This window comes from Alligator sinensis, unplaced genomic scaffold, assembly GCF_000455745.1.
Source record: "Alligator sinensis unplaced genomic scaffold, ASM45574v1 scaffold778_1, whole genome shotgun sequence".
Taxonomy (NCBI): domain Eukaryota; kingdom Metazoa; phylum Chordata; order Crocodylia; family Alligatoridae; genus Alligator; species Alligator sinensis.
In genome coordinates this window covers 199,920-211,522 of record NW_005842946.1, presented here as the reverse complement: position 1 = coordinate 211,522, position 11,603 = coordinate 199,920, and the positions used below count along the sequence as shown (strand labels likewise).

The following is an 11,603-nucleotide window of genomic DNA, read 5'->3' as shown; positions in this document are numbered from 1 at the left end:
CACGTGACCCACGGAGGAGGAGGAGCCGGGCAAGTGACGTAACGGGAGGGGCTCAGCGTGAACACCTGACCCGGGGATATGGGGCACGTGACCCTTGGGAGAGGTGGGAATACACACGGGCCCCGCCGAGAAAGGGGCGGGGCTTCCCACCCATGCCACGCCCACAGCAAAGGGGCGGGCTAGTGGGAGGTAGCAGTGGGCGGGGACAAGTGCCTTTATGGGAGCATGGGGAGGGCAACCTCCCTTTCCATGTCCCCCTGCTCCCCAGTATAATCCCCATACATTCCAGTGCTCCCCTACACACACCCCTCTCCCCTAGGGGTCACTACCCCCAGACCCCAACACACAGACCCAAGGCAGCTCGTTAACTGGCCAACTTTATTAACTAGGGTCACCCCCTGCCTCTCCCCCACCGCAATGCCAGGAGGAGGACGGGAGTTGACTTAGAAACAGCACAGACCCAGAGATCCACTCCCCTCAAAGTGCAGGTGATGGGGGGCATATACCTGCCCCTGTCCCCTGGGCTAGGAATCAGCCCCCTCATAACAGGGGGGAACAGGGTCCCAGCTCAGGCTCTTCCTATGGCAGAGACAAGGATAGGGCAGCAGTGGTCATTCATGCCTCTCCCCAGTTAGGCCAGGGGTAGGGATGGGGGAAAATACCTTGCTCCCCCCTCAGACCCCACCACCACTTCCTTTTTTTTTATTATTCAAAATTTGTAAGAAAGAGGAAGAGAAAAAAAAGTATAAAGAAAAACTGAGTTAAAAAAATAAAGGATCAGAGCTGTTCGAGCACCCGGCATCACCTCACAGGGACCCTGAGGGGAGAAAGAAAGAGGGGTGTCAGAGGGGGCTTGGGACTGGAATACAGCCAGCTCTGGGGTGGAAGAGCTAGGAAACAGCCAAGTATAATACTGCATGGGGAGAACCGAGATGCAGGCAGCTCTGGAGTGCAGATGGGAATGGGTGGGTTTAATGCCCCAGATGGAGGGCTGAGACACCACTGGCTCTGGGGTGAAACAGCTGGGGACTGGCAGAGCATAACACTGCATGGAGATGGACAGGATGCAGTGAAGCTCTAGGGTACAGCATCTGAGGACTGCCTAGACACAATGCTGCATAGCCAGGGCCTAGATGCAGCTAGCCCCGGGGTGCAGCAATTTGCAAACGGCTGAGTACAACACTACATAGCAAGAACTGAGATGCAGCCGGCTTTGGGGTGGAGCAGCTTGGGAACAGTGGAGTATAACACTGTATAGCAAAGCTTGAGACGTGGCTGACTCTGAGGTTAAGCAGCCAAGTGTAACAACACGTGTGGGAAGGAAAGATGCAACCAGCTTTGGGGTAGGACAGCTGAGCGTAACACCAAAAGGGAAAGGTAAGTCACAGCTGGCTCTGGGATAAAACAGCCAAGAATGGCCAGGTAGAATGCTGCATAACGAGGGCCAAGATGTAGCCAAGCTCTGGGGAGGAACTGCTGGGAAATGGATGAATATAATACTGCATAGCAAGAGCCGAGATGCAGCCAGCTCTGGGGTGGAATGGCTAATTATAATACTGCATAGAAAGGCCCCAGATCTGGGTGGGCAGTGGTGCATGGGGGAGGGGGGGAAGGGCAGGGGCCTGTGGGGAGTTGGCAGAGGCTTATTGGTGGAGGGTGGGAGTGGGCAGCCCTGGGTAGCTATGAGGGGAATAGAGAAGGCAAATGTTTTCGGTGCCCCCCCTCCTGTGCCCAGCCCCCGCCCCAAGCTCACAGTCAGCGGCGGGCAGCACTGCGCAGGTCAGTGGTGAGCGGGTCATGCTGGATGGTCTGGTGCAGCATGAGTGCCAGCAGCCCTGCCCGGTTCGTCATGGCTGCCCGCACATTGCGCTCCTGCTCAAACAGCTCGTCCAACTTGTACCACTGTGAGGGGAGGAGGGAAGGTGAATGCCCACGATCCTGCTCTCCTGCCCCATGGGCTGTACCAAGTGTGTATAGTCTAGCCCCTACTGTGGGATGTACCACATAGTTGCCATCCAGGCCCCGCCCCCCCAGCCAAGACAAAGTGGCTACACCAGACCTGACCCTCCCCCTCTGTGGGCTGTACCACATGCATGCCTCATATGGGCCATACCACATGGCCCTGGCCATACCAAGCAAGCATAATCTGGGCCACACCCTCTGTTGGGCCCATAAACCAAAGCCCCATCCCCCCCAGGCAGGCTGTACCCTGAGCACCCCAACCATGGGCAGTACCATATGGCTGTACCACATGACCATCCTCAGCCCCTGCCCCTAGGTGTGAACCATACTCCAAAGCTGTGCCCTTGGCCCCACCCTCCATGTGGGCCATACCATACAGACATCCCCACACCAGCCCTGCTAACCCTGCGGGCTGCACCACAAAGCCATATCCCAGGCCCACCCCATGGACTGTATCACAGATCTATCCCCAGACCTCCCCTGACCCCATGTGGGCTCTACCAAGTGGCCAATCCAAGGCCCCACCCCTCCATTTGGGCTATACCACCTGACTCTCAGGCCAGGCCCCGCAAGTGGTCCATACCACACAGTCACTCCCAAAGCCCTGCCCCTCCCCCACTCCAGTGGGCCGTACCACACGGACACGCTCCAGGTCAACTTCTGCGCGCCGCAGCTTCTCCCAGCAGTAGTGCCGGTTGCACTTGCGCTTGGGCACACGGCAGAAATCACCTGTCAGCTCGAAGACGTCCCGCACCAGTGGGCACCCGCACACCTCGTCCGCGGGCACCTGGGGGGGAGCAGGAAGGGGGACAAGGGAGAGGGTCAGGGAACTGCTGGCCCCACCTACCACCTCCAGGCCCCACCAATGATCCCCATCCCTCCCTCCTTCCCAGCCCACCCCAGGCCCTACCTACAGGTTTGCAACAGCCCCACTCCCCAATCCTCTATACCCAATCTATTAAGCCCCACCCACACCCCACTTGGCCCCACCCACAACCCCTCCAGTGTCACCCCCTCCCCCCAACCACAACTATAGTCTCTGCTGCTCACCTTTCAACCAGTGCTGCACCCCACACAGGCCTCTACTGCCCCCAGCCCCATGGTGGCCACCTTGCTCCTGACCCCCCCCTCCAAAGCTCTGCAGTGGCCCTCACTACCAACCCACAGCACCCCCCGCACACACACACTCTCACCACCCCCCCCCATGGTGCCCCTCACTTTCAACCTTCAGCTCCCCATCCTGTACCTTGGGGTCACGGGAGTGCTCAGGACACAACACCTGCAGCCGCTTGCAGTACGTCTTGCTTTGGGGGTTGTAGACATCACAGAACAGGCGGGTGGCCCTAGGGACATGGAGAGAGGGGACAGATGGATGAGGGGTTCCATGGGACCAGCAAGCTCCCAGCTCCCCCAGCTCATACCTCCCAGCCCCTGTTCCCCTCCCAGAGAACCCCCAGGCATCTGAAAGGAAATGAGAAGCAGTAGAGAGGGGAACACTGTAATGTAGGTAGGAACCAAAGTTTGGGCTTGGTGGGATGGGGGCAGTTGGGGAGGACAAACAACCAGAATTCACATAGCCCTTGGGAAAAGAATATGCTGGACACACCCCAGGGGTCCCAACTCACCCCTCGATGCGGGTGGGGTACATGGATCCAAAGGACGTCTGGCTCTCATACTGCAGAGGAGGGGGAGCAAACAGTGGGGGTTACAGTGGAAGGGACACCTTACAGGGGCCTTGCCAAGTGCCAAGATGCAACCAGCTCTGGGGTGTAGGACAGCTAGGAAACACCTGAGCATTAGGGAGGGCTAAGATGCAACTGACTCTGGAGTGGAATGGCTGAGGATACGCCGAATGCAGCACTACACAGGGATGGCTAAGATTTGGCCATCTCTGGGATTGGATGGCGGGGGAATAGCTGAATATAACAATGCACTGGGAAGGCCAAGAAGTGCCCAGCTCTGGGCTGGAACACCTGCATATAACACTGCATGGGGAGGGCTGAGATGTGCCCAGCTCTGGGCTGGGATGGCTAGGGAACAGCAGAGTTTAACACTGAACTGGCAAGGCTGAGATGCAGCCAGCTCTGGGATGGAACATCCAGAGAACAGCTAAGAATAATAATACTGTATACAGAGGGCTACTCTGGGGTGGGACAGCTTGGGAACAACAGGAGTATAACACTGTATAGGAAAGGCTGACATATGGCCAGCTATGGGGTGGAACTGCTGAGAACACTGCATAGGGATGGCTGAGATGCTCCCAGGTCTGGGCTGGAATGGCTGGGAAATGGCCAGGTACAACGCTGCACAGGGAGGGCTGAGATGCGGCCAGCTCTGGGGTGCAGCGCCTGGACCAGCCAAGTATAATGCAAAAGACAGAGTACCTTGGCATAGCACCGCTCCATGTGACGCAGAGCCACCTTGGGGTTGATGGGGTGCCCACAGGAGACGCAAAAGATCTGCAGGTCCGTGTCCTCACTGTCCCCCTCGTTGCTCTGGGGGAGATGGGGAGGGAGGGAAAAATGGAAGGTGAACCCAAGCATCTGAGATCCCAGCCCCACCTGATAAAAGGTCCCAGGCTCCTCCTCCCTTCCCAGAGAACCCACATGTTTGGGCTCCCAGGACCTCCTGCTCTCACCCTGCAGCCTCCTACGTTCCCCCTACGCCCCGCCCCCGCCCCCCCCCCCCCATATCCTGGGCAAAGGACCCTGGTGTCCATGCATACACCCACCTCCTCATCCTCCTTGATAGCCTGCTGCTTAGCCCGAGCAATGACAGCCTCCAGCTCATGGAAGCGGCGCTCCATATCCTGCAACCGCAGCCGGGCACCCTGCTGCTCCCGCCGGATGCGCTCCAGCAGCTTCTTGCCGTGCTCCTCAGCCACGCATGGGCTCTGCTGCCACTGCTGGATGCGCTGCGGCAAGATCTCATAGATTCGGCTGGGGGCAAGGAGCAGGGGGAAGCATCAGGAGCTGGACACTGGGCTAGCTAATGGAGGGGGATCCAAGGGATCCTCAAAGCCAGGTGGACCCCCCACCCCCACAGCTCCCCCTACAGAGGGAAGGGGCAAGAGATAGACGTAAAAAGGGGAGCCCAGGAGCGTGGGGACTTCTCTAAGGGGGGGCAGGGCTTACTTGGCAGCTAGCTTCATGCCACACTGGTCAGAGCAGTACTTGGAGCCAGGCCGGGCAGGCTGGACACAGCCAGGCCCCAAACACTGAGCAAGGGCAGCTGGGTCTTTGGTGTCCGGACGTTCCAGGTGCCGTGCCCGGTCCCGGTGCTTTTGCTTCTGCTTGTGCCGCTTGTACTTCTCCTCCTTCTGTGGTGGGGACAGAGTCAGTATGAAGCCCCTCCCTCTGGCCTCACCCCCACCCCACCTCTGCCAAGACACTAGGGAACCTGGCATCCAGACTTCCCCCATAGCCCCAAACCCAGGCCAATGACCCTACAGCATATCCCAGAAGCAGGGAACCCAGGCACCTGGGTCCTTCCCATGCTCCAGCCCAATCCCAGAGCCTCTTGTCCCTCCCAGAGTCGAGATAGAACCCAGGTGTCTGGGCTCTCCCAACTTCTCCCACTTCAACTCACCAACTCCTACTCCCCTCCCAAAGGTGGGAAAGAACACAGGAGTTTGGGCTCCCTCCCTCCTCTAACTCTGAGCCTCCACTCCCCTCTCCCCTCCCAGAGCAGGGAAAGAACCCAGGTGTCCAGCCTCCCAACCCCCCCTGCTCTAACCAGTCCCCCTCACTTTCCTACAGATGAGATGAAACACAGTGTTTGGGCTCCCAGCCCCACCCTTGCTGTTCTAACTCTCCAGACTCTCCCCCACACCATTCCCCTCTCAGAGATGGGAAAGAACCCAGGCTTCCAGTCCCTCTACTCTAACTACCCCCACAACCTCCATTCCCCCCCCAGATAAGGGATGGGACCCAGGCATCTAGATCCCAACCTTTTTCTCTGACTTCTTCTCCCGCCGCTTGACGTGCTTGACCTTCACTGCTCGTTTGCGCAGGACAGGGTCTAAGAAGGGGGCATCCTCAGGGTCGCTCAGCCATGGCTGGGGAGGGGCAGGGAGGGGCAGACAAAAGCAGGGATTCAGGCCTCCCAGCAGCCTAGAGAAGCCAATGGAGACTCTGGGAGGCAGTACTGGGGGGTTACAATAAAGTTAACTTCCAGCTGCCTAAAGAGGCCCATGGAGCCCTCAAGAGGAAGCAGTGGTAGCCCAACCACAGCACTGACTCTTCCCAGTGGCCTAGAAAAGCCTTTGTACCACAGAAGTGCTCGGGGGGGGCAACCACAGTTACACCCACCCCCCACCAACAGCAGCCTAGAGGCCCACAATGCTCCTGGCAGGCAGAAATGGGGGTCCAACCAGGTCAAGATTCAGAAGCTCTGGGGTGGAACAGCTGAGAAACAGCCATATATAACACCACTCAGCCTGAAATGCAACCAGCTCTCTGGTAGAATACCTGAAAGACACCCAGATATGCCACTGCCCCAGCCAGTGGCAACTGTATTGGTGTGAAATTGGCCGTGGGGGGACTCCCCCTGGTCGCGGAGGGGACATGTGCCTACCTCCCCCTCCACCAACTAAGGCAGCACCAGTCGTCCACAACCCCAGTCAAGATGCAGCCAGCTCTGGGGTGGTATGATACAGAAACAGCCATCACCTTGACTCAAATGCAACCAGCTCTGGGGTAGAACAACTGAGAGCTAGCCATATATGCCACCACTCCGGGTGACAGCAACCAGCTTTGGAGTGGAACAGGGCAAAAGAGGACTCACCAGACCATGGTCATCGAAGGCACCGGCACACAGCTCCTGGTAGAGCTCAGGGTCAATGGGCAGCTCCTCGTCTGACAGTGGCTCAGGGGTGGTGGCCGCCTCCAGCTGCTCCTTCAGCAGGTGCAGGTTGTCGTCCCGGCCCCGCAGTAGCTGCCGGCCCCGCACGCGGGGAGAGCCAGGGAGCAGGCCACAGTCAGGGGCGGGACCCAGGCATCTGAGCTCCCAGGCCTTTTCATTACAACCCCCCAGCTCCCACTCCCCTCTCAGAGAACCCAGACATCCAGGCTCCCAGCCCTACCTGCTCTCACCTCTACAGCCTCCACTCCCCTGACAAAGAACCCAGGTATCTGGGCCCCTCCAAAGAGTGGTGAGACAAACTTACCGATGCTGGAAAGTACTTGTAAGATTCCTGGGAAAAGAGAGAAAGGCCTGGATGAGAGATGCTACTGCTGGGATACAGCCAGCTGTGGGCAGAGCTCTGAGGAAAGGCTACATATAACACCCACAGCCAAAATACAGCCAGGTCTGGGGTGGAACAGCTGCATATAATACCCAGATACAGCCAGATCTTGGGCGGAACCCTGATGAATGCATGCATATAACACCTAGACCCCAGATGCAGCCAAGTCTGGGACAGGGGAATGACTAACTATAACACCCCAATGCAGTTAGCTCTGGAACAAAGCCCTAAGAAATGGCCATATATAATGCTTGAGGCTGAGATGCAGCCAGCTTTGGGGCAGAGCCCTAAAAATGGCTGCATGCAACTCCCAGGGTCAAACTTAACAGGGAACCAGAAGGCTCCTGTTACTTTAAGAGGAAACTGTAGCAGACGGAGCTGGATGAAGGAGGGCTGGCAACTAGGAAGCGAGGTAGCTGCTAATGAGCTGGCTGCCAGGGGGACATCAACAAACCCAGGGAGTGAAGACAGAATAGCAAACTGTGCCACGGTAGACAGGGAGGCAGCTCCTGAGTAAAGGGCTGCAGGCAGCTGGGCTAATCCCTAACAGGGAGAGCAGGAGATTCATTCAGCAGGGAAGGGGAACACCTGTGTGTCTGCAGAATCACATGACCAGAAGAGGCAAGGCTTAGGGAGCATATAAACTCAGGGCTTGAGGCTAGAGGTCAGTTTGGTATTGCAGGCTACTGAGGAAGGAGCTCTACACTGCAGTGATTGTGGCTGAGACTGCTGGGGACCCCACTACCAAGCAGACCATGAGTAAAGAATTAAGAGCTTGCAAAAAGCCAAACTTCGTTATGCAGCCAGGATGTTTCTAGTTTTAGCCTGAGGGCTTACCTTTTTCCATTACAGTTTACACCAGTGGCTTAACTTGGGCCTATCAAGGGATGTTGGAGGTCCCAGTTGTGCCTGAGGGGCATGGGGTTGTGGTTGAGCCCCTGCCAGGGGCCAGGCTCAAACCGCAGGTAGACAGCAGCCAAGAGGGCCAACGCTGAGTGCTGGTAATGGCCTGAAGCCAAGGGAGCTCATACACAGTGCCTGAGCAGGCTGGAGTAAGGGCAAGAGGACCCAGTGCCCAAGCAGGATGGAGACATGGCCAGAGAATCCCATGCCTGAACAGGGTGAAGACTAGAGCCTAGGACCCACAGCCCTTGAGAAGCAGAACTGGAGCCAGGGGCCCATAGCCTCAAGGGGTGGAATCAGCACTCAAGAGGGGTGAGACCAGAGCCAGAGCCCAAGGTCATGAAGGACAACACAAGGGCTGGAGCCTAAAAGCCAGATTCAGCATGGCAGGCCCAGGCTAGAAGGCCCAGTAAGAACAAAAGGGGTAGGGGCCAGGCAGGCTGAGGCCCCAGAAAAGGAGAGCGACTAAGCTATAACACCTGCAAGGTATGGGTATGGCTGTAGGGAAGGTCGGGGACCATAAAATGAGCTCTTAAGGCAATTAGTACACTAGTGTATAGACTGGTAGCAAGTAAGAGCCCATTCTAGGGCCCTGAGGCAGCTTCTTTCTCCCAGTTTAAATAATTACATCAAGGTGTGGCAGGTAAGAGGTAAAGGGAGACCCAGAGAGTCAGAGCAAAGCAGAAGCTGCACTGCCACCAGGGGCATCACAGCCACTCCCAGGGCCCAGACCTGCTATGCTGAGATACAGCCAGCTCTGGGATGGAGCCCTAAATAAGTCACATATGACACACAAATTAAGTCAGCTCTGGGGCAGAGCCCTTAAAATGGCCAATATAACACTTGGGACTAAGATGCAGTCAGCTCTGGTGCAGAGCTGTCACACATGGCAACCAGATGCAGCCAGCTCTGGGGTGAAACAGCTGCATGTAAAACCTAGATGCAGCCAGCTCTGGGGAAGACCCTTGAGCAACAGCCACATATAATACCCAGATGCAGCCAGCTGTGGAGAAAAGCCGTGAGAAAAAGCTGCATAACGCCCACAGCCAAGATGCAGCCAGCTCTGGGGTGGAACAGCCACATATAACCCCTAGATGCAGCCAGCTCTAGAAAGGAGCCCTGAGCATCAGTCACACACAGCCCTCAGATACAGCTGGCTCTGGGGAAGAACCTTGAGAAGCAGTGGTCTATAACACCTGGGGCCAACACGCAGCCAGCTCTGAGGTGGAACGGCCACACAATCCCCAGAATGCACCCCCCTCCCCCCCAACTGCCCCCATGATGCTCACCCGGGCACGCAACTGGCACTGGCGCAGTCGGCACTTTTGGCGGATCTTGTTGGGGCCCCCAAACTTCTTCATGTCACGGCAGAAGTCACAGTGGCCACAATCTTCGGGGCGCCGGCAGGCCTCGCATTCCCCGCACATGCGGGCTGACCGCTTGATCTGCTGCTGAAGGGTGGGGGAAGGAGAGGGGCCATATGTGGGAACCAAGGGCATCCCCCAACCACATCCCCTTCCCCCATCAGCTTGCAGGGGAGCTGGAATAGAGATCTGACATAACCCCAGGGCTTAGTCTTAACTCTGCCTACTGAATCAGGTGTGAAATGATGGGTCAATCAGAGAGGCTAGCCAGGGTTTGCCCTTAAATCCACCCACCAATTAGATGAGAGATAAGGGAGCCAATCAGAAAAGCTGGCCAAGGTTTATCCTTAACACTGCCCAATCTGATGCAAAATAAGGGAGCATGCAGAGACCCGACCCTAGGATTTACCCTTAACTCTGTCCACCAATCAAGTGAAAGAGAAGGGAGCCAATCAGAGAAGCTGGCCAGGGTTTGCCCTTAACGCTGCCTGATGTTCAGATGTGAAATAAGGTACCAGAGACTGAAACCCCACAGTTTACCCTTAACTGTGCTGACCAATTACATGAGGAATAATGGGCCAGAGACACTGGCCATGGCTTACCCTTAACTCCAGCAATGGAGTGACACATAAGGGACCGTTTAAAGAGGCTGGCCAAGGCTTGCCCTTAACGTTGGCTTGTTATCTCACATCTGATTGGTGGGCAGAGTTAAAGGTAAATCCCAGGGTTGGCCGAGTGGTCCCTTATCTTGATTCTGATTGGGCTAAATTAAGGGTAAGCCCTGGACAGTGTTGTTGATTCCTTTATCTCACATCTGATTGGTGGCAGAGTTAAGGGAAAACCATAGGGGTGGCTCTCTGATTGTCCACCAACTGAACGAGATAATGAAACCAATCAATCAATCAGAGAGGCCAGCAAAGGCTTACCCTTACTCTACCCAGCAATCAGACATGAGATAAGGAAATCAGAGTCACTAGCCAGCGATTACCCATAACTCTGTCCAACCAATAGCAAAATAAGGGCCCAAACAGAGAGCCATCCCCAGGGCTTACCCTTAACTCTGCCCACCAATATGATGCCAGACAAGAGGACCAATCAGAGACCCAAGCCCAGGATTTACCCTTAACGCTGGCCAATTACCGCATATCCACTCAGAAAGGCTGGCCAGAGCTTCCCCTTGACTCTGCCCACAAATTAGATGGGACCAGAGGGTTTACCCTTAAATCCACTCAATCACATGACAGTTAAAGGGACCAATCGGAGGCTGACCAGGGCTCACCCTACCTCTGTCCACTAACCAGATGCCAGATAAGGCAGCCAATCAAGGACACAACCTCAGTTTTCCCTTAACTCTGCCCACCAGTCCAATGCCAGATAATGCAATGAATCAAAGAGTCAATGCCAGGGCTTACCCTTAACTTCACCCTCCTCGACTGCATAAAAGCTAAGGGGCTAGCCAGGGCTTACCCCCTTAACTCCACCCACCAACCAGGGCCTGGGTGGCAGTTGGAGCCAGTTGTTGGTTCCTGTCCAGACATGGAACTGGGGGGGGCAGAAAGTTCCATGGCAAGCACCTAGAAGATGCTGTGAGGTCATTCCCTGCCAGACCTCACCTCCACAGGCCAGGCTGCACCTCTAGCCCTGCCCCCTCACCTTGGATCCACGGGCCTGGTCTATCCCCAGCTCCTGGGCCTTCTTACGCAGATCATCCTTATCAGGTCGGTCGCGCTCATGGTCCCGCTCCTTCTCCTTTGACTTCTTGTGACGGTACCGGATCTCCAGTGATGGATCCTTCTCTACGGGAGAAAAAGACCCAGGAGTCTGGGCTGGCCCTCACTGCTCTGCTCCAACCCAGCTTCCCCCAGAGAGAACCCAGGCATCCAAGCTCCTAGCACCCCCTGCTCTAACACTCCCAGCCCTCACTCTCCTCTCAGAGAACAAAAAAGCATCTGGGCTTCCAGCAGCCAATATTCTCAAGGGCCAGGCCCAACTCTCCTCCTCTACCTGGGGAGAACCCAGGCCTCTGGCTTTCAGCCCTACTTACTCTCACCCTCCAGTTCCCAGTCACCTCCTAGAGAATCCAGGTGTCTAGGCGCCAAGGCCCCCTTACCCCACTACTCTCACTCCCC

At 56.5% G+C, this 11,603-nt stretch overlaps 1 protein-coding gene across 7 annotated transcripts in view; it reads right to left on the bottom strand.

Annotated features, from left to right (window-relative positions):
• Window positions 1-11,603, bottom strand: part of CXXC1 (CXXC finger protein 1) — an 18,465-nt gene that overhangs the window by 5,408 nt on the left and 1,454 nt on the right. For 3 of the 7 annotated variants that reach the window (XM_014526059.2, XM_025192563.1, XM_025192564.1), the window contains 13 exons: window positions 11,128-11,270; window positions 9,400-9,561; window positions 7,130-7,156; window positions 6,748-6,897; window positions 5,912-6,019; window positions 5,097-5,281; window positions 4,694-4,901; window positions 4,347-4,457; window positions 3,588-3,637; window positions 3,209-3,305; window positions 2,597-2,749; window positions 1,754-1,902; window positions 365-817 (listed from right to left, as the gene is read on the bottom strand). In XM_014526059.2, coding sequence (XP_014381545.2) covers window positions 1,756-1,902; window positions 2,597-2,749; window positions 3,209-3,305; window positions 3,588-3,637; window positions 4,347-4,457; window positions 4,694-4,901; window positions 5,097-5,281; window positions 5,912-6,019; window positions 6,748-6,897; window positions 7,130-7,156; window positions 9,400-9,561; window positions 11,128-11,270 — 1,541 coding nt within the window. In that variant the 3' untranslated portion in view covers window positions 365-817; window positions 1,754-1,755. Of the gene's footprint in view, window positions 1-364; window positions 818-1,753; window positions 1,903-2,596; window positions 2,750-3,208; window positions 3,306-3,587; window positions 3,638-4,346; window positions 4,458-4,693; window positions 4,902-5,096; window positions 5,282-5,911; window positions 6,020-6,747; window positions 6,898-7,129; window positions 7,157-9,399; window positions 9,562-11,127; window positions 11,271-11,603 lie in introns of those variants that run through there. The other 4 variants (XM_025192561.1, XM_025192562.1, XM_014526060.2 and 1 more) reach the window with 3 other exon arrangements.